The 22,119-nt window shown below is 40.5% G+C and overlaps 1 protein-coding gene and 1 long non-coding RNA gene across 3 annotated transcripts in view; one reads left to right on the top strand and one right to left on the bottom strand.

Moving 5' to 3' along the window:
• Positions 1-22,119, top strand: part of LOC125804701 (uncharacterized) — a 338,968-nt gene that overhangs the window by 13,875 nt on the left and 302,974 nt on the right. The gene's annotated exons all lie outside the window — the stretch shown is intronic.
• Positions 5,538-22,119, bottom strand: part of LOC103044112 (receptor-type tyrosine-protein phosphatase beta) — a 117,819-nt gene continuing 101,237 nt past the window's right edge. For both annotated transcript variants that reach the window (XM_049483851.1, XM_049483852.1), the window contains 9 exons: positions 13,903-14,008; positions 12,729-12,806; positions 12,537-12,554; positions 12,378-12,459; positions 12,190-12,280; positions 12,008-12,084; positions 6,579-6,713; positions 6,346-6,468; positions 5,538-6,187 (listed from right to left, as the gene is read on the bottom strand). In XM_049483851.1, coding sequence (XP_049339808.1) covers positions 6,020-6,187; positions 6,346-6,468; positions 6,579-6,713; positions 12,008-12,084; positions 12,190-12,280; positions 12,378-12,459; positions 12,537-12,554; positions 12,729-12,806; positions 13,903-14,008 — 878 coding nt within the window. In that variant the 3' untranslated portion in view covers positions 5,538-6,019. The remainder of the gene's footprint in view (positions 6,188-6,345; positions 6,469-6,578; positions 6,714-12,007; positions 12,085-12,189; positions 12,281-12,377; positions 12,460-12,536; positions 12,555-12,728; positions 12,807-13,902; positions 14,009-22,119) is intronic.

Below are 22,119 nucleotides of genomic sequence, written 5' to 3'. Positions count from 1 at the left end.
TGATTTGAATACTACTACTCTTTTGCATCACTCTCCCATACAGCTTCTCCTTTTGCAAAGTGCGCTGTATTGTTGACCGATGCACAGTGACACCATCTGAGAGAGATGCTGCAGCTCTTTGGAGGTGGTCTGTGGATTGTCCTTGACTGTTCTCACCATTCTTCTTCTCTGCCTTTCTGATATTTTTCTTGGCCTGCCACTTCTGGGCTTAACAAGAACTGTCCCTGTGGTCTTCCATTTCCTTACTTTGTTCCTCACAGTGGAAACTGACAGGTTAAATCTCTGAGACAACTTTTTGTATTCCTCCCCTAAACAACTATGCTGAACAATCTTTGATTTTAGATCATTTGAGAGTTGTTTTGATGAGCCCATGATGCCACTCTTCAGAGGAGATTCAAATAGTTGAACAACTTGCAATTGGCCACCTTAATTACCTTTTCTCATGATTGGATACACCTGGCTATAACGTTCAAAGCTCAATGAGGTTACCAAACCAATTTTGAGCTTCAGTAAGTCAGTAAAAAGTAGTTAGGAGTATTCAAATCAATAAAATGATAAGGGTGCCCATACTTTTGCACCGGTCAAATTTTGGTTTAATGCATATTGCACATTTTCTGTTAGTACAATAAACCTCATTTCAATCCTGAAATATTACTGTGTCCATCAGTTATTAGATATATCAAACTGAAATGGCTGTTGCAAATAGGGCTGCCACGATTAGTCGACTAGTCACGATTATGTCGACTATTAAAATAGTCGACGACTAATTTAATAGTCGATTAGTCGTTTTTTTTTTTCTTTGTTTTTCTCTCCAAACTGCTGCGACTGCCTTTCTGTCCTGGACGCACATGCGCAGTAGTGGAAACCGGGGTAGGTAGTAGAGGCCGACCGATCGATCGGCCAGCCGATTTAATCGGCCGATTTTTGTTATTTTTTTATCAATCGGCATCAGCCGATTTTCTTATTTGGCCGCGCCGATTTTAATCCGGCACATCTGCGGGCAGCTACTTGGAACGCAGCGCAAGGTTTCAAGAGTGAGCAAGACTTTCAACGGGTAAGGCATCCATTTTTACAATCCAGTGTCCCAAAGTCTATATTTTCTCTCATGATTAGTAATCTGTGATGTTGCTTCATTTACTGAAAAAGAATAGAATTTCAACTGCATCGGTGTTGTAGCATTTCTCTCCAAACGAAACTATGCTTAGCGTTGATGGCAGGAGTGCATTTGGAATGCGCCCTGACTATGCAAGGCAAGCCCTATCTATAAGCTCTAGTATAAAATAACTGACGTCTCTTCTTCAGAAACGAAAATCTAAGTAAATAAAATCAAATTAACACTTGATATTTTCAGTATTTAAATTATTTTTAGACGAAATGAAAAAGGGCAGGACTAAAACTGTTTAAGGATATTCGCAGCATCAGCTGCGTTGAAATAATAATTACTGGTTAGTCAGGATTATTAGAGGACTGTACTTCTCCTTATATATAAATAAGCTTTATTGTAAACGAATTAATAAAACAAATAGTTTCTAAAATAATGGAGTTAAAATAAAACATCTCTTTTTCCTTCACTACAAACAGACATTAAATCATGCCGCCTCCTGCTGTTCTGCTGTAAAACTCACCCGTTTAAAGCGGTTTGCGCTGTTAGATATTAAATGAAACGATGAGCAGAATTTTCTGTTTTGTCGGGTTCTACTTTAGAACCCCCTCCAGACTTTTCTGATAAAAGCTCATTTTATCCTGAACCTATAAAGCCAGGCGGACACTGTGCGATTTTTTTAATCGGATGCGTTCTGGAGAGCTCAAACAGCACGTTTGAATCGTTTGTCGTGTATGAACAACGCCTGCGATTCATCTGCACACACTGTACGGTCCGACTGACCTGCTGCGACGGGGGAGCTTACACTGCACGTCTAAACGCAGCCCGTAGGCGGAGCTTTCTTTGCGTACAAACTCTCGCTTCAACACAACGCCTTGCAAAAGAAAGCGCTTAGCTTATTTGTGCCCTGTTGTGCGCTGAAAGTCCACGGAAGAGACGTACATGGACTCGCAGGTGGCTGAGGCGACGTGGACTCTACGGGTTGTCCGTTTTACAGAAGGAGAGCGCATAGAAAAATGACTGCGCGTCAGGCTGCGAAAGAAACACCAGCAGCTTAAATAAAATAAAATAATTTTATTTTTTATTCTGTTTATTGTTTATGTAAAAACTGGTTTTGCAACACTGAATATTAAACAAGCAATCGGTTATTCACACTGGATAGGGACCCTCATTTACAGTGCCGCTGAGCATTAACAGTTTAAAAGGGATTAATAATATATATAAAAAATAGGAATAAAAACTGACATTTATTATAGACGAATAAAATATATACGTAAAAAAGGAAAAATAGGACCTTAAAAAAAGATCATAAAAATTGACATAAAAGGGAAAAAAATTATATCTTATGAAGATATATATTTAATGATTTGATTAATAAAAGAAGAAAAATAATTTAAATGAATAAATAAAAAATATAAAATATAAACTCAATAAAAATTCGTTTAAAATAACCCAGGCTTTCTGCAGAATAATCAAAGTTTCAGTTAGTTTCAGTTTCAAATCATGAAAACAGCTCACCAAAACCTCAAACTATACTTTATATTTGACTATATTTACTTACAGGTCCTTTGCTTGTACTTACAGGCCCTTACTTATTTTTATTCAACTGAACTGAGTTCCTGTAGCCTCGCGCTGAATTCAGCTCCGCGCTGCGAAAGAGAGCGAGAGAGAGGCGCAGCGCATTTTGTCTGATTTATCTTGATTAATTATCAGTACATTTATTAGCTTTAGTAAGTTTAATAGCACTAATTTTACTACACTTCTCCGACCTTATTTATTAAAACGTTTATTTTAGAAGACAGAGGTTATTATGCGGGCAATGCCGCGCGCAATGCCACGCGCTGCGCTAAGCTGGCTTTGCGTGGCTAATATTCTGGAGCACTGGACGAGATTTTAATTAATAAATTAACATATTTATAATTTTAATAAATTTGCCCTGGCGAAAAGAAACGAATTCTAAAATATAGCTTTATATTTCTGTGCATGTTTTAAGTTTTATATAATTGACGGGCAGCACCAGACGCTGACAATGTGCTTTATTTTTCAGATATAATAGCAAAGTGAAATAAAATAAATTTATGTTTGCAATTTTCTCTTTTAATTTTTCTTTTCAAAAACTCCAGCTATTGACTGAGAATAAGCATCTGTTGAAATTCTTAAACAGCAGAATGCCTGTGTCTGCTATATTAAGCTATAAGTCTGTGTACCGAACATAAATATAAATCCTTATAACTGACAGAAATAAATATGACTAATAATTATTTATAGTTACTGTGCAGATTTTTGGGAAAACAGGTCGTGACGTTAAGAAATCGGCCCGCAAAACAGCTCACACTGTGAGACAAGCGACCAAAATTTCTGGCATGTCAGAAATCCCTGGTCGCGTCCGACTGCTCATTCGCAGCTCCTATGGGCAATTAATCAGACATCGCTTCCCCTCTCACACTGCACGACAAACGACGCACGATCAAGCTAAAATTCGGCCTGATCATGAAATTCAGTCGCATCCGACCAGATCGGGCTTAAAATCGGGCTAAAATCGCACAGTGTCCGCCTGGCTTAAAGTCCGCGCTCTTCAGCTTTCTCAACTCATTTTCCGCTCACGCACCGAACCTCCAGTACAGCTGATGAGACGCGTTTCTCTGGCTAAGGAGCTCATTTGAAGAAGAAAAAAAAAACAGATAAAGCTATTTAAATTACAGCACCTGTCTGTTTTTGCATTATTTATAATTTTATTCTTAATTTAAACGTCACCCATTTTTGTAAAATAATAGCTGCAGCCCTAATGTGAACATTTTATAACATTGTCCTCCCATGTCCATTCGTTTTCAACTGCATGGAGTTGAAGAAGAAATGAGCTTTGCCGTTTTGGAGTAACTATCTAAAGTTGTCACATTATGGAAGTCTTCTTGCACTCTGTTAAACATATTAAAATGAATAATTAATAGACTAACAGACTGCAACAAGTCATACATTTGTTAATTAGTAGGCCCCTACAGTAAATTTTATATAATAGCCAACATAATATTTCTACTATAAACATGAATATATAGTGTATATAGAACATATGTTATATAATGAATAAAATAAAATGTTATGGATAATACAATCTAAATAAAATTAATATTTTTTTTATTAGTATAATAAATTAGTATATTTATTAGTATAATACGATAGCATATCGGCCCTAAAAATCGGCAGGTCACATCGGCCATCGGCTGACTCTGACCACTAATGATCGGTATCGGCATCGGCCTTAGAAAAACCCATATCGGTCGGTCTCTAGTAGGTAGTGGACGACATCTCAGGACATTATACAGACAGGCTCTGGTTTCATGGCTACCCCGCTACAGAACTCAAAAGTGTGGGATCACCAAGAAAATAAAAGTGAAACGCGTGCAATGCAATATCTGCAATGAAGAACTTGCCTTCCTCGGCAGCACAACCGCGATGCACGAGCACCTGAAAAGGAGGCATGTTGTGGCTGATTAAATGACGAAGAAGCTAAATTGCTATTTAGCTGCTAAAATTAGCGTAAACAGAGCGTTAACTTAGTACTTAACTTACTCATCTTGATAGCTTTAAAACAGAGGTCACTAATAGGCGGACCGCGATCCGGATCCGGACCCAGACGTTGTCACAAATGCCGTCCCAAACCGATAAACTACAGAGAAGGATTTCATTCTGACAGTGGCTTCTGTTTTCAGTGCTTTTCGGTGCAGTAAACTCACAGATCAGTCATGTGTGGTGTAAAATCACCAAACGCTCTCCTCTGCCAATCAGATCTGTGCAGACCGCTGCCCTGTGTACGGTAATGTACACAATATCTGGACAGAGAGGCATTTTTTATTAATATACTTTTTTTTCATAATAGTTCAAACAACCTCACGGTTGAGATGTTTCATAAATGCTAGTGCCTTATCCTTATTTTACACAGTTGTTTACACTTTATGCTAAACAGTAAAATAATTGTCTGTTACAACAAGCTGCATATTTCATTAAAGGTTTAATGAACTATGATTTTAATTGTTTTTATTTTTAGTTAGCATATAGCTGAAATCTAATGTTGGTTGTATAATAGCAGCTGCATTCTATTGTGATAAACTGTGTTTTATATTCAATTAACGTATGATCCGATTAGTCGACTAATCATAAAAAATAATCGGTGATTAGTCGACTATAAAAATAATCGTTTGTGGCAGCCCTAGTTGCAAACACCCAAATATTTAGAACTAAAAATGATTAAGATTAATAGGGGTGCCAAAACTTTTTCATATGACTGTAAATGAATAGATGTATACTAAAATCAGTGACTGTACAGACTAAAATTATATCTAAATTCTGTCATTTACAGTACATATACAGTATTTACAGCATTTATTACTGACAGAAACCTTGTTAGTTTACTGTGAATAACACATTCAATACACAAGTGTGTAATTGACACGTGACCGTTAAACATTTATTACCACTTTAGGCATCGACTATTAATATATAGTGTTAATCAACAAGTAACTCATAATTTGGAGCAACAGTTTTCAACTAATTTACAAACCTTACACATTTATACAGTTTCTCAAAGCTCAAAGCATACATTAACAGATTTCTATTGACTAGGGCTTTAGTAACTGCTTACTAATAACCACTTGCTTAAATGTATTGTCAAATCGACTGCAAAGAAACAAACTACAACATTAAAATATGGAACAAACAGAAATTAATTCTGAGTGTTGTGTTACAGGAGAAAGTACTACAGAATTTAACATTGTAAAATACTTCAAACATTGCTTTTAATATTTGCATTTAAATAATTTTCAATTATTTGAAAATTATTTAAATTATTCAGGCTTAATTAAACGGTCTCATTTAAATCTATGATTAATTGATCAATATAAAGTCTGAAATTCATCCATACTCTCACCTGCAGTGGACCACAGTGGGTCCAGAGCCAGGGGTCCTGTTAATGTAATCACGTGTGGTCCGTACAAACTGTATCAGAGACTGGGTGGTCTCTGGAACGCCGTGGTCTGGCCATACTGTGTAGTGGAAATGTCGTACGATTCTGGAATAGTTTAGCTGGTCTTCCTGCGCACATACACAATTTTTTTTTTCAAATGAGGTACAATGCCAATGAAAACAGAGTTCTTTTACATATATTAACAATTTTAAGAGTACAACCGAAAAAAGGAACTGTTATTTAGTGTTGTTGTTGCTGTTTTTGTTGCTGTTACTCCTATACCCACACTGCAGATTTTAAATTCCCGGATGGTCCACTCAGGGAGAACGGACTCAGAGAGCATTTGGACGATCAGGTCTTCATAATACAGAGGGTCCTGATCAAACGGCCAATAGTGATCACATTTTACCTGCAAGACCGCACACATGCGCACGTGCACACATACACACACACACACACGACACTGTGTTTAGATTAAGTGGTGACCTGTGGAAAATTCAGTGAAACAAATCCACTTACCCTTCCTTTCTCCACACACTGTGTCACCATGACTATGTTGTGTACATTCTGCTCCCAAACCATCTTCCAAAAGTCGTCCTTGGTGCCGGGGAGCGGTCCCTGGGTGCCAATATACTCCCGCCTGAAGTTATTCCCCTTCAACATAGTCCAGCATAACAGCACACACATCAACAACACTGCACACACTAACACTGTTACACTTTGTTAAAGTGTTACCACTAGCTTGAATACAGTGTAAAAATTAAACTGTACACAAACAAGCCACAACAATAAAATAGGGAACAATATATTACACTGTATTATATTATTTCACTGTGGTTAATTTTCTTACACCGTGTTACATTATTACGCTGAATTACGTAGTGTCTACTATGCTATGTAAATTGTAAGAATACGCTGCTTAAACGGCCAAGAGAACCGCAAGTAACATGAAAATGCTGAAAACAATATTTCCAATACTGTAGAAAATTAAATTAGAGTTTACACAACTGCAGTTAATCACAAAAACTCTTACAGTACTGTCTAAAATCATGTCACTGCTGTAGACCATACCTGTCAAGTCTCCCGTTTTGGCCGGGAAACTACCGTATTTTACTCCTCTTTCCCGCCGTCCTCCCGTATTAGTATTTTCCCGTAAATTTCCCGTATTATATTAAGATAAAAATATATATATTATTGAGGAGACAGGGCACTGACCGCTCTGTGTCTCTTAACCAATCGTGGAGCCGGTTCAAGGAGAAAGTCCCGCCTTTCAGGAGAAACAGCCAATCAGCTTGCAAGGAGGGTCAGTGTGGGGAAGCCCCGCCCTCCTCGCTGTGAGTTCAGGCAGCTAGTCGGAGCTGCTGATGTTAAAACATACATGCAGCGATTTTTCTAAAAGAAAGGTAACGGTAGTCTAATCATGGAAACTGTGATGAGATTTTTCTGATAGCTGCTTAAAAATACTCCGAAATAAAACACACAGATTAAACCTTTTAAAATAAAAACAATTACAGCTTGTGACTCAGTTTAACTAGAAATGTGCAGAGGACCGACATTAACTGAACTGATCAGGAGTGATCAAAAGGAAGAAGTATTAATTAAAAATGATTGTGTAGGCCCCTTAGGACTAATTTTTACTGATGGAATATATCTGGTCCATGTCCTTTTAGTACAAGCTCATGATACTATTTTTAGGTCACCAACAGTCATTTTGCAGAATTTGTGCACCCAATTTTAAATCCATTAAATAAATAAAAAATATATCATATAAAAGAGTGCATTTATTACAAAAAAGACATGAAATCTTAAATAAAAAAAAGATATAGAAAAGGGTTTTTAATTTGGCTGTATTAAAAGAATGGCATATGTAGGAATGTCCACAACATGTTCAGATTCTGATAATCTAATTGTAGTCTGTAAGTGGTTCACATGTGGTTATTTTAGATTTTTTGTAAACCTGTTTTAAAATGTAAGAGATACTGAACCTTCGTTGGGCTGGTGGGACGGCTTTAAGCGGACAGAGGAAAATATCCCTTATTTTTAAATCTAAAACTTGACAGGTATGCTGTAGACAATCACAACACATCACACCAATCATACCATTACTGTAGAAAATTACATTAACCATACCACTACAGTAGATAATGATGATAATAATAAAACCTATGCTGTAAATAAGCATACGTAGATTACTTTAATATAGTAACTGAAAATGACTAGCTTAGCTTAATTAGCTCATTAAGCTTGATCCTGTATCAGCCAATTTGACATTTATTAAAGCAAATCTCCGATGCCCGACTGCAGTGGAATGAGGTCAGAGCCGTACAAGACTGATTTAAGTGGCGTGAAGCGAGGGAGCCAGCAGTCGTGAAAAAAGGAGACACAGAAGAAAAAGGTAAAAACGGATTAACTATCAAGAACTAAATTATAATGAAAGCACGGTGCAACAGGCTAGCAAGCTAGCAAGCAAAACTAACACTCAGGCTAAACACATACACACTCACACACACCAAGCCACCTTCTCTCTTTACCTTTTGCATTCCTCTCCTTTCTGCCAATCTCCTATTAAGTGAGATTATTTTGTATGGTCACTTATTCCTCATATGAACTAAAATGCAAGACACTGACAGCATGAGATTTAGTTTGTCTGTATAAGTTTGTATAAGACTGGAGTCTCAAACTCGCAGCCTGCAGAACGATATTTTTAATGAAAGACACCCTCTCCTAGTCACAGTACGTGTCCACAAGCACAACGCATCTTATTAATTTCAATTGAGAAAGCTGCTGCATGCCAGGTGGGTTGCATTGTATTGAGGGCAGCCCGGACCTCTGGCAAAAAGTTCAGCAGAGCTCAACTTTATTCAAATGAATCCAGCCGCCGCGCTGCGTCAAGCCAATCAGGGCACAGTAGGCTGCGACTTCACACACACATGCGAGCCTCAAGCACACAGAACCGGCGTTGTTCAACCAAGGAAGAGAAACTGAAAACAGCGGAATATGGATTTATATAACAATAGATCACAATGAGGTTGATTAAAAATCTTAAACTTATGATTGACTACATCAGTTGCTTCAGTAATGTCAGCATACCACCAAGAAGGATGACCACATCCAACAGGATTAACTGTGGATGAAAGAGGAGGCTGTCTGAAAGGGATGTTTGGGTGCTAACCCGGATTGAATCCAAAAAACATAAAACCATGCATGCTCAAATCACGGCAGAATTCAATGTGCACCTCAATTCTCTTGTTTCCAACAGAACTGTCCGTCGGGACAAAAAAATATTGTGGTCTAAAACCAGTTGTTTCAGTTTCATAGTTTTATGTTTTTTGGATACAATCCAAATACAATACAATTCCTTTCAGACAGCTTCTTCTTGCGTCCACAGTTAACCCTGTTGGATGTGGTTCATCTTTTTTAGTGGTATGCTGACATGACAAATAAACCACACCAGCATTTGGATATAAATTGCTTTGTGCATACTGCGCCCATGAGGGAAACCTTCCTTGCATTTATCAGTCTTGTGTGACTTCACTGAATCTAGTGTTTGTTGCTGTGTGTGTAACTGTTGCTGGAGACCCCCCTGTCTCTTAAGGCTTCTACAGGTTGAATGAGCCACTCAGAGCTCAACCAGTCCACCCTATTGTAAGGACGGGCCTTAACGTAGCATCATGGAGATGGTCTCCCACCAGTTGGCCTTTGCTGCCATCCAGTGGCCAGCCTGACTAATAGCACTCAAACTCTCCACACTGAGATTGTGACCTTACATGATAGAGCTGCAGACCTAGAACACACACTCTACAATTTGAAAAAACACAGTGTGACCTCAAAACTAAAGTGCAGTTGCTACAAGAAGAAGCCAGCACAGTTTCTCAGTTTCTCCATTTGCAATTTAGACACAGGAAAATCTAGAATGTGCTGATGCCAGACAGGTGAAATTCACAACACTTAAGATGAGTATGAAGGGAGACTTCCATCATCTCAGCTGTTAGAACGGTAACCCTAGGGTGCCCTGATCTTGAGCAACTGCCGTCCACAAATACATACCCTCTAGCCTACCAGGAAGCTGCAGAAGCACAACATTCCCTGTCATGTGGAAGATGATTCAAACCAGATGGTTCAAAAAATGTCCACCATTATCTTAGCAACACTGAATACTAACTTTTTACTGGCATTTTTCCATGCCACTGTAGATGATATAATCAACCTTATTAAGGTGACCTTTAGCCAGCATGTTGGTCGGTTCATCAAACCCTTCCAGCTTGCCATAAAGCAGAGATGTCAGGAAACACCCATACAGTACTGTACTGTCCTTGTGATGTGTAGGGGCAGTACAGTACTATTACCACCTTAGCCAATGCTACTTTAGCTATAGAAGTCTGCAATAGAGAAAGATGAACATTTTAAAGCATTTTTTGTGCAAAATCTCCACCCTTACACCAGTACCTCAGAATTGCAGCCTGCCCTTGTACTTCCCTGCCCTTGGAACTTTTACTAAGGGGTGTACACACTGTTATATAAGCTGCACAGACACTACTTTTCATTGTGTCAAAGTGTTATTTTGTCAGTGTTATTCCATGAAAATATAAACTTAAAAATCTCCAGAAATGTGAGGGTGTACTCAGTTTTGTAATACACTGTAGTTATAATTGTTACTATTCTCATTATTGTTGTTTTTGTTATTATTCAATAATCCCATTGCTATTTGAATAAATAATTGAGACAGTTTAAAATAATTTTATAGCTCACTACGAAATAACATCTTTCTTTTCTCATAAAGAAATCTGCATCGCCTGCAATAAAATGAAAACTTGTTTGCATGTCATTGTGGATTTTCTTATTAGCAAGCATGCCAGTTAACACCGCTATCTTTTATTTTATACTTCATTGTGTTACACTATTACAGTGGTGAACTTTACTGTTACACTATTAATGTATTAAACTGGGTTACACTATTACAGTGTCATACATTATGATTAGGGTTGCCAACCATCCCGTATTTGATCAGTAAAATACGCGTTCCGTATTGAATTGATCTGGGACGTGATTTGTCCCGTATTTTTGAAGTTAGTTATTAAGGCGGGTGATTTGTTTCAGAGACACCATGCGACGCTGCTCATTTGAAAGCATATATTATGCTACATATATTATTATGCCAAAAATATTTCTGTTATGAACAACATATTTCTGAACAAAACGCAAAAGTTTTAGGAACCTGTGGGAATTTCAGTAAAGAAAAAGCTTCTTATCTGTGAAGTAAGTGTTTACTAGCTCAGTAAAACACTAAAAATACAATAAATACAAACAGCAAATTTACAAAAAGCAGTGCTTTTACAGTTTTCCTTAAAACATCTCCTAATCTCTCCTCATCTGAGTTTAATAGAGTTATTTCTCATCATGTCAACACCTGGTTTGGTAAATTGGTAAATTTGGTACATCAGGTGAGCTGCTGACGGAACTGAACATAATATACACATGCTGGCTGAGGAGCATCCAGGAGAAATCTGGAACTACACTTTGTTCTTTAGTTCGGCTCACAAGATACAACATAGTTAAAATGAGAATTCCTTGTTACGTTTTACTGTATTTAAGATTATTTGCATCTGTTCAAATCATATGTAGTGCTTTTTTCCCGGTAAAAACACTCATATTGCTGAGATAAATGGATTAGTGTAATTTACTTTGGTGCCTAAAACCTTTTTTACTTAGCATATGGTGTTATATTTATATATATATATATATATATACATATATATGTTCATAGCGCAAACCCCCGTCCTTCATTTTCGAAAGGTTGGCAACCCTAATTATGTTACACAGGGTTACACATTAAACACTGCTTACAGAGACACTGTTTCACTGTAAAGACTGTCGAGAGTCATCCCCCTCAGCAGACTGTCATATCTAAGAACAGGTCAGTAATTAAAGAAAAGATGAGTCTTACTTACAGGAATGTAACTGGCATTGATGTAATCTGAACAGAGGTCATCATCTACACAGGAGAGTTTGACTCGTGTGGAATCATCTGGAATAAAACACAGAAAGATATATTATATTATGAATTATATAGCTTATATGAAGCTAATTGGAAGCTCAGATTGATGTTTACAGGAACTGCTGAGCATCTTACATGGTAGGATGTTATTGTAGCGATTTTTTCCGCGGTTCTCCGGCAGTAATGCAACGTCTAGCGGCTGGTTCCGACCAACATCCTTCAGATCCTGCAAAAAAAAAATTGTGCAGACAGTCTGTGATTACAGTCAGTTGCTAAATATGGTCAATGTGAGTGTGTGAGGGATAAGCTGTGTGTGAATATACCTCATATTCCTGTGAAAGCAGATAATTTGAGTCTGCCTGCAGTTTTGTGAGGTGAGCCTCAAACTGCAACAGTTTAATAGGGCTGCAAATAAAAATAAACCTGAGTAACAGAAACAGCATGTGTGTGTGTGTGTGTGTGTCCAAAGTGTAAATGTTTACCTGGATATCCGCCGATTCCTGGAAGTGAAGAATAAAAATATAAATGATTGTATATGTATGTAAAGGTGTAAAGGTGTGCATGCATGTGAGAGAGAGAGAGAGAGAGAGAGAGAGAGAGAGAGAGAGACACTATTTGGTTTAGGTAATATTATTGTTTTTTTTTCAAATATCAAATATAATAATCAGCTATACCCCCTGATAGTGGAATGCAGCCCAGTTTGGATTTGTCTTTCTCTCCTCACATTCATTTGCACCACTGGCTCCTGAACACTGCAGAGACACAACACACAATCAATGTCCATTCTGACCAGATGTGTAATATGACTTGCTGTGTATGATGTGATTTTTGGAGCAGCGGAATCTCTTTTCAATCTATACACTAGACACCAGTAATAATGACTTCATTGATGTGAGCGCTTATTAAGTTTATTTACAGTAAGCTTAGATTTCCAATAATTTGTCTGAGGACGAGTTATACAGCAGCATTGGCATTAGCCGCTAACCGCAGAACTAGCTCTTGCTTATGAATATTCATACAAGCAAACATATTGTCTCTAATTAGCTTACAGCACTGCGACGCAGTGTGACAGACTATAGTTAGAAACGTTTTAAAATAAAGACATTTTTACACTGAAAACAGTCTTTGTAATATCATATGTAACTTTACAACATGTGTAATGGCCTGCATTGTGCAGATCAGCCCCTGAACCTGTAAAACGTGAAATACATCGAAGATCCTATGTAAATTGATGTAAACACACGGAAGTGGGTAGTCCAGGTCCAGAAAGTAAAAATCCACCCTGGAGTTTTGTTTGCTGAGACTCAGCAGAGCAACCCAGACAGTTGGTGTACTTTTACTTTTAACGAGTGTAAACAGTACTATTTTAAAATACATCTACCTATATCAATTGTACTTTGCTGCTGGTCTTCCATAGACAAATTCTAACCATTTTTTCCTAAGCTCTAAATTACTGGGCAAAGCATATAACACTGATGTGTTATTTGCACAAATAATGGTGATTGAGGAAGTGAGATTTATCTTATAAAGCGAAAAATACGGTATTTGTGTGTAATCTGATGTAAGATAAATTCCCTGGACCCCCACTGATGTGTTTAAAGGTATAGTACAGCTTCAGTGTTAATGGAGCTCTTCACCAGTCATATTCTCACTTCATTAAGCTGATCATAGAGACAGCTGGGTTTTCCACAGCCAGAATTATAAACTTGTTAATTAAGACCCTTAGACAGATTTTAGTTTATGCACAAAGTGATGAATGTGCGACACTGAAGCCAATCAGTGTTTATTGTGTGTGTGTGTGTGTGTGTGTGTGTGTGTGTGTGTGTCTGTTGTGGTGGGGGTACTCACACTTTATGAACTTTTTGTCTGTAGATCAGAAGCACAGCAAGCCCCACCACAGACGCAATCAGAAAAAACCCAGCACTAATTCCCTCAATGACGCCCCCACCAGGTTCTGCAGAAGCAGAGAACACCATGAGTGGTATTAGCGCTGCCCCAAAAATAACTCCACACACAGTAATTAATGTCTAAACTGCTGGCAACATTTGCATGTCAATATTTTATTTAGCCAACATTATTATTCAGCACTGCCTTATCTTTTGAGCATGGCATAAACTAGAGCTTCACAGGTTTTATTTATCCATTTACTTGATCTCCATTAGCTGGGGCAGATGCTCCTGCTATTTTTCCTGGGGTCCTACTTAAGTAAAAAAATAAATAAATAAAATAATAATAATAATTCCATCACAATTTCATCAAGTACAACTACAAAGCTTAAACAAGAAATAGCAACAAAAAAAAAAAAAACACACACACTACATAAAGATTTGTAACACACAATTTACAATAATAAATAGATGCCTAACAAAATATAAAACAATTATCTAAAAAAATAAACCTTTCTGAAATACTCCTTGCCTTGTGTTTGAAGACGATCTTAGAATTTGGTTTAGTCATACAAGTTGGCATCCTGTTCCATGCAGTAATTGCTCTATATATAACTATATGTTGGAAGTGTAGCCCTGTTTAATTTTCAAATTATATAAATTAAGATAATTCTAAAAACAAAAAAAAGTTCATTTTTATTTGTATAAAAGTTTTTTTGTGCTCACTCACAGTAGTTAATAAATAATTGTGCTTACTCATGTTAAAAAACTTCTGTTAAAAAAAAAAAAAATATATATATATATATATATATATATATATATATATATATATATATATATATATATATATATATATATTTGGAGCAAGATAATTGGTTATTTTTCCTGTCAGTCAGTCCAAAGTCCAAAATGTGGCTAACGGCCAGTTTAAACCACTTGTGTGACTTTTTGTGGCATCTTTGATGAGGTAAATTGAGATTTGTTCACATGTATATAATATTTGTCAAGTTAGTAACTCTTTACACTCTATTGTTTGTAAGCTAGTCAAAATGGTGTGTGTTAGCTAACTCAGTAACACTAAATATAATCTGTAGCTGCTTTTGTGCTTGAAATATGGTTAAACTTTGCTTAGCTAAGCTTAATTATGTGAATACAGGACACGGACAGTGTTTCTGACGAGCCCAGTGAGCTACATAGAGCTTGAGTGCTGACGAGGGAGCTGTTTCATGACTTCTTGGCTGTTCCACCATTTCATGAGCCTCGCTCTCACCCTAAACTACTACTAGACTGCCTAAACTACTGCCAGACTGCCTAAACTACAACTTCGCTGATTCTACGTCTAAAACCTCATTTATTTCAATTATAATTTAAAACTGTGATACCTGATATGCCAAAATTCATACAATAATCTGAGTAAAAGAAAGGTAGCTAAACATTAAAACTCATTTTTGTGGTTAATAGAGTGTTAATTTCATTAAGTACTGGTTATTTATTTATTTATATTTCTTTATTTTCCTTTTTGAATAATCTCTATTAAAATATGCTGAGTGTGTGAATCGGAGAGATTTCTAAAAATAGAGTATACTAAGTCTACTATTATTTGCATGTCTTATTTGCCATTTTCTTAGCCAGGTTCCTGTAATGAACATGAGGTGAGACGCACATTGCGGGTCGTAAACCCAAGGAAGGCAACTGGCCCTGATGGCGTCCCGGAACACGTGCTGAAGGTCTGTGCAGATCAGGTGTCTGGAATTTTTACAAAGATTTTCAACCAGTCACTGGAGCAGTCCCCTGTCCCCTGAAAACCTCAAACATAGTACCCCTGCCTAAGAAACCCCACATCTGTAGCCTTAACGACTACCGACCAGTGGCACTCACCCCAGTGGTGATAAAATGTTTTGAAAAACTGGTCCATAGTCACATCACAGCAGCCCTAACCCATAGCCTTGACCCTTACCAGTTGGCATACAGAACAAATCGTTCCACAGAAGATGCTTTAGCCATTGCACTCCATACGGCACTATCACATCTGGAGCAGCAGGGGAGCTTTGTGCGGATGCTCTTTGGGGATAATAGCCCGGCATTTAATACCATCCTTCCCAACAAACTGGTAGTCAAACTAAATGACCTGGGGCTTCCACACACCATCTGCATGTGGGTAAGTAGCTTCCTCTCAAATTGCAGACAGAGGGTTATACATCCACGGCCACAAGTTTTAATACTGGTTTTCCTCAGGGCTGTGTGTTAATTTCCCTGCTCTATTCCCTTTACACACACGACTGCTCACCTGCCCATGTGGAACGGCTGTCAACCTGGTATAGGGAGAACAACCTGCTTCTTAACACCTCAAAGACCAAAGAACTCATCATAGACTACAGAAGGAAAAAAACAGAAATCCCACCATTAATCACTAGTGGAGACTGTGTGGAGACGGTAGCAGACTTCCGTTTCCTGGGAGACTACATCGAGGAGAGACTATCGTGGAGTGAATACCTCCGAGCTGCTGAAAAAACCCCAGCAGAGGCTGTACTTCCTGAGAATACTCAGTAGGAACAACATCACACAAAAACTGCTGGTGAACTTTTACCATGCCACTATTGAGAGCATACGCAAATACTGTATATGCATGTGGTACACCAGCTGCACAGCTGCTCAGAGGAAAGCACTCCAGAGGGTTATTAATACCGTCCAAAAGATTGTCGGCTGCTCTCTCCCTACATTGGAAGAACTACAAAGCTCAGGACATTAAAATGGACACTTACCATCCCGGACACTCCCTGTTTAAATTACTGCCCTCAGGCAGAATGTACAGAATAATACATGCAAGAACAGGAAGATCTAAGAACATTTTTTACCCAATTGCAATAAAAACCCTAAATGCTATATACACGTGTATATATATGTATGTAAGATAGACATGTAGATATATGTATGTGTGTAGGTATGATGGGTGTATATGTGTGTGTTTATATTAGGGATGCAACAGTACAGTGTGGGCACGGTTCGGTTCGTATTGCGGTTCTTGGGCCACGATTTTGGTTCGTAATATATATATATGTCATGTCTGGTGCTGAAAGCACGTCTGTGTCTCCCACATCCAGCTCTATCTGCGATTCTCACAGTAACAACTACAATACCCAGAACGCACCACTCCATGACACAACACACACTCCCGATCACATGTCACGTCACATGACGCCACCAGGAAGCCCCGAGTACTGATTACTCAGAGTATTTAAGGACCATGCTCACGCTCACACCTCGCCGAGTATCTGTTTGGTAAATTCCTACAATACAAAGCGTTTCTCTTGCCCTTGCTATTTTCCGTGTATGATCCTGTTTTTGTTTTCTACCGACTTTGATTTTTGTCTGCTCCCTTGTGTTGGATTACCGTGTATGACCTGGACTGTTTATTGTACTTTGGATTTTTGCCTAACCTGTGATACTGCCTTTCCGTGTATGAACTCTGGACTGTCCTCCGTTTATGGTATGGTTTCTCTACACTGTGCATTTTTGGTATTGACCCTGTTTCTGTTGACTACCCCTGTTTACTCTATAACTTTAATAAAAGTTATTTTATTGTATCTGCACCAGTCTCCTTCCTGTCTGGCCCTGACAAGATACTCGGCCGTAATGACAGAGACTGCGGATACAGAGTCTATTAAGTCTGGTTTGGCTAACCAGGGTCGGCTTTTAGGTCAGCACCAGCAAACGCTCGCTGGTGTGACCCAAGCTGTTGACGAGCTAGCACGCCACCAGGTTAACCAACAGCAGCAGCTAGCCGAGATTATGAGTCACCTCCGGGGTTTGTCCACCCAGAACCCTAGCCCAGTGGTTAGTCCTGTAGCCAGCCCTAACAAAACCACTACTCCCTTTTTCGCTGTGTGTAAACCCGAAGTCTATGACGGAAACACTGAGAAATGTAATGGGTTTCTGCTCCAGTGCTCCGTGTTTTTTAGCAACTCACCTCCTGCTTCTGATAAAGCTAAAATCGGGTTTATAATTTCTCGACTGTCTGGCAAGGCTTTGGACTGGGCTACAGCTATTTGGGAGAACATTTCTGAATCCAGCTACGACACTTTTTTGTCTATTTTTCGCAGCGTTTTTGATCATACACGCTATGGGCAATCTAGTGGAGAGCTTCTGATTACCTTGAAGCAAGGTAAACTATCTGTGGCAGCCTTTGCTCTGGAGTTCCGTACGTTAGCTGCTAGCAGCGGTTGGAACGACCCTGCTCTCATCTCCATGTTTCGACACGGACTTAACCCTGAGATTCAAAGAGAACTTGCATGCAAGGACGACTCACTCACCCTGGATCAGCTGATCGCTCTGTCTATCCGTCTGGATCAGCTCCTTTCCCGTAAGCCCAAAGCTGTTAGCCACACTCCTGCGGTTCGCCCTGCACTACTCCAGTCCGGGAATCCAGTTCCGGAATTTGCGCCTGTACCCAGCCCTGAGCCCATGGACATCACACGATCCAGACTATCCGTCGCTGAGAGGCAGCGTCGCATACGCCTTCACCTGTGCCTCTATTGTGGTGGTCCAGATCATCTAAGGGCTAACTGTGAACTCCGGCCCAATTCTGCTCAAGCGTCTGCTCTGGGACAGCGCGTGGAGAGTACTCCACGCGCTAACGTGGTATGTACCCCTGTTTCTAAACTTAAAGAAAAATGTTTCGTGTTGCCTGTTATTATTACCACTCCAACGGATGTTTTTTGTGTCTCAGCGCTTGTAGATTCTGGGTCGGAGGGGAACTTTATCAGCCTGGATTTGGTGGAGGAGCACGCCATACCCACGAAAGTTCTCTCCAAGTCGATCTCCATCCATGCCATCGATGGAGAGACTGTACGCTCCAAACCTGTGACCCTGCAGACTCTTCCTCTCACCCTTCAAGCCAGCGCTCTACATGTGGAACAGCTCTCTCTCTATGTGCTCCCACGCACAGAACATCCACTGGTTTTGGGAGCGCCATGGCTAAAGACACACGACCCCGTCATTTCATGGAGCCTGGGAGACATCACTGCCTGGTCTCCTTTCTGTCGTGAGAACTGTTTATCTTTAATTTCACTCTCTTTGCAATCTACTTCTGTCGAAAGCCCTAATTCTGTAGATACCCCTGATATTCCCTCCGAGTACTATGATTTTTCTGATGTGTTTAGTAAAGCTAAAGCTACTGAGTTACCTCCGCATCGCCCCTATGATTGCTCTATTGATTTAATAGAGGGTTCTGTACTGCCCAAAGCTCGTGTGTACCCATTGTCTCGTGATGAGGAGAAGGCTATGGAAGAGTATGTTAGTGAAGCTCTTGCGCAGGGTTTCATTCGCCCATCCAAATCCCCAGTTGGTTCAGGTTTCTTCTTCGTGAAGAAGAAGGATGGGGGTTTGAGACCCTGCATAGATTACAGAGGCTTAAACGACATTACTAAAAAGTTCGCTTACCCGCTCCCGTTAATCCCAGCAGCTCTCGAACAGTTACGTAATGCCGTGTACTTCACCAAACTCGATCTCCGTAGCGCTTATAATCTCATTCGCATCAGGGAAGGTGACGAATGGAAAACGGCGTTTTCCACCACCAACGGCCACTATGAATACCTGGTCATGAGCTACGGTCTCGCTAACGCCCCAGCTATATTCCAGTCGTTTATGAATGACATCTTTCGCGATCTCATTAATCACTCTGTTGTCCTTTTTATAGACGATATCCTTATCTATTCACCAGATCTCCCCACACACATTCAGCATGTCCGCCAAGTTCTCCAACGCCTGAGAGAACATAGTCTGTTTGCCAAAGCCGAGAAATGTGAGTTCCACACTCAAAGGGTCACATTTCTCGGCTACGTTATCAGTTCCTCCGGTGTCCTTATGGACGATGAGAAAGTAACTGCCGTTACTAATTGGCCAGTGCCCCAGACCATTAAAGAACTCCAGCGATTCCTTGGCTTCGCTAATTTTTATAGGCGGTTCATCCGTAACTTTAGCTCCATTGCTGCGCCCCTGACTGCTCTCACTAAGGGGGCTGCTAAAATCCTGAAGTGGTCAACCGAAGCAGATCGCGCTTTCAGTGAGCTGAAAGCTGCATTCACTTCAGCCCCTGTACTTAGGCACCCTAATCCCGAGTTTCCCTTCGTAGTGGAAGTGGACGCTTCCGAATCGGGTGTTGGCGCGGTTCTCTCTCAGCGTAGTGGGTCGCCACCCAAATTGTTTCCTGTAGCCTTCTTCTCACGCAAGCTTTCCCCTGCGGAGCGTAACTATGGGATAGGGGATAGGGAACTTCTTGCTGTGAAATTAGCTCTAGAAGAATGGCGTCACTGGCTGGAGGGGTCCGTTCATCCGTTCACTGTGTATACTGATCACAAGAATTTGGAATACCTCCGCACGGCTAAACGACTTAATCCGAGACAAGCACGTTGGTCTCTTTTTTTCTCTAGATTTAACTTCTCGATCTCGTTCCGTCCGGGAAACCGTAATACTAAAGCTGATGCGCTGTCCAGGGTTTACAGCACTGTGGACAGCGCATCCCAGCCCCAGGAGGCTGAACGCATTCTTCCTCCCTCTGTTCAGATCGCAACCATTCAATGGGAGTTAGACGATCAGATTCGCCAAAGTAACGCTAATCAGCCCAATTCTGAGGACTGTCCTCAGGGTAAAACGTTCGTACCCGTTCAGTTTCGAGACAGGCTCATCACCTGGGCTCATTCCGCTTTAACCTCTGGTCATCCTGGTGTCACACGCACGTTACAATTACTCTCTGCCCGTTACTGGTGGGATTCTATGCGTGCTGATGTTCACTCTTTCGTTACCTCCTGCTCTGTCTGTGCGCAATGTAAAACGCCTAAAACCCTTCCAGCCGGTAAGCTACTACCTCTCCCTGTACCTGAGAGACCTTGGTCGCATATAGCGGTTGATTTTGTTACTGATCTGCCTGTATCTGAGGGTTATACTACAGTTCTCACTATTGTTGATCGTTTCTCTAGAGGGGTTAAATTTATTCCATTCCCAGCTCTGCCTACTGCCTTCCAAACTGCTCAAGCTATTTATATGCATGTATTTAGACACTTTGGTATCCCCGAAGATATTTTGTCTGACCGTGGTCCTCAATTTACTTCTCGTGTGTGGAAGGCATTTTTTGAACATCTCGGTGTACATGTCAGTCTCACTTCTGGGTTCCACCCTACATGTAACGGTCAATGTGAGAGGGTTAATCAGGAACTCGGGAAATTCCTCCGCACATACTGCTTCAAACATCCCACTGATTGGTCACAATACCTCGTCTGGGCTGAAATAGCACAAAACTCCCTAGTTAACACTACCTCTGGCCTCACCCCCTTTCAGTGTGTTCTGGGTTTTCAGCCTCCTCTAGCTCCTTGGACAGCGGTGTCCACTGATGTGCCGGCTGTGGATGAATGGATGAAACGCAGTGAGCAGGTGTGGGAAGACACGCATCGTAAAGTCTCTGAGGTACTGCGCGTGTACAAGGAGCGTGCTGACAAGCACCGTGGTGACAACCCAGACTACCAACCAGGAGATCGGGTGTGGCTCTCTACCCGGGACTTTAGGTTTGAGGGTAGTTGTAGAAAGCTCCTGCCTAAGTTTATTGGTCCTCTTAAGATTTTGTCACGTATTAATGAAGTTACTTACAAGGTGGAGTTACCCCCTCAGTATCGTGTTAATAATTCTTTCCATGTATCTCTCCTCAAGCCTATGGTCCCGGGTCCGCTCGCTGACGCTGCACCGGCTGATGTTCCACCCGCGGCTGTGGAGGGGGAGGGGTCGTCCACGTATTCTGTCCGGGAGGTGCTGGATTCACGCAGACGTGGGGGTGTACTCCAATACCTTATCGATTGGGAGGGGTATGGTCCGGAGGAGCGTTGTTGGGTGGCTGCCAAAGACGTGCTGGACCCTGCCTTGCTCGTGGAGTTTCATGCTCGTTTTCCTGGTAAGCCTGCTCCTAGGCCCCGTGGACGTCCCAAGCGTCCTCCGACCTCCTCTGCTCCAACTCGTCGGGTTTCTCGCTCTGGTGAGCCCCGTCTGTCTGGCACCTCCGCTCCGACACCTGCACCTCCCGCCGGTACTCCCTGTCCGCCGGGTGGTCGTCGCCGGGGTCGGCCCCGTTCTGCCTCCGCTCCGGGCCCTCAGGGGGAGGGTACTGTCATGTCTGGTGCTGAAAGCACGTCTGTGT

The sequence above is a fragment of the Astyanax mexicanus genome, chromosome 10 (assembly GCF_023375975.1).
Source record: "Astyanax mexicanus isolate ESR-SI-001 chromosome 10, AstMex3_surface, whole genome shotgun sequence".
Lineage (NCBI taxonomy): Eukaryota > Metazoa > Chordata > Actinopteri > Characiformes > Acestrorhamphidae > Astyanax > Astyanax mexicanus.
This window is presented reverse-complemented; position numbering and strand designations above follow the sequence as displayed.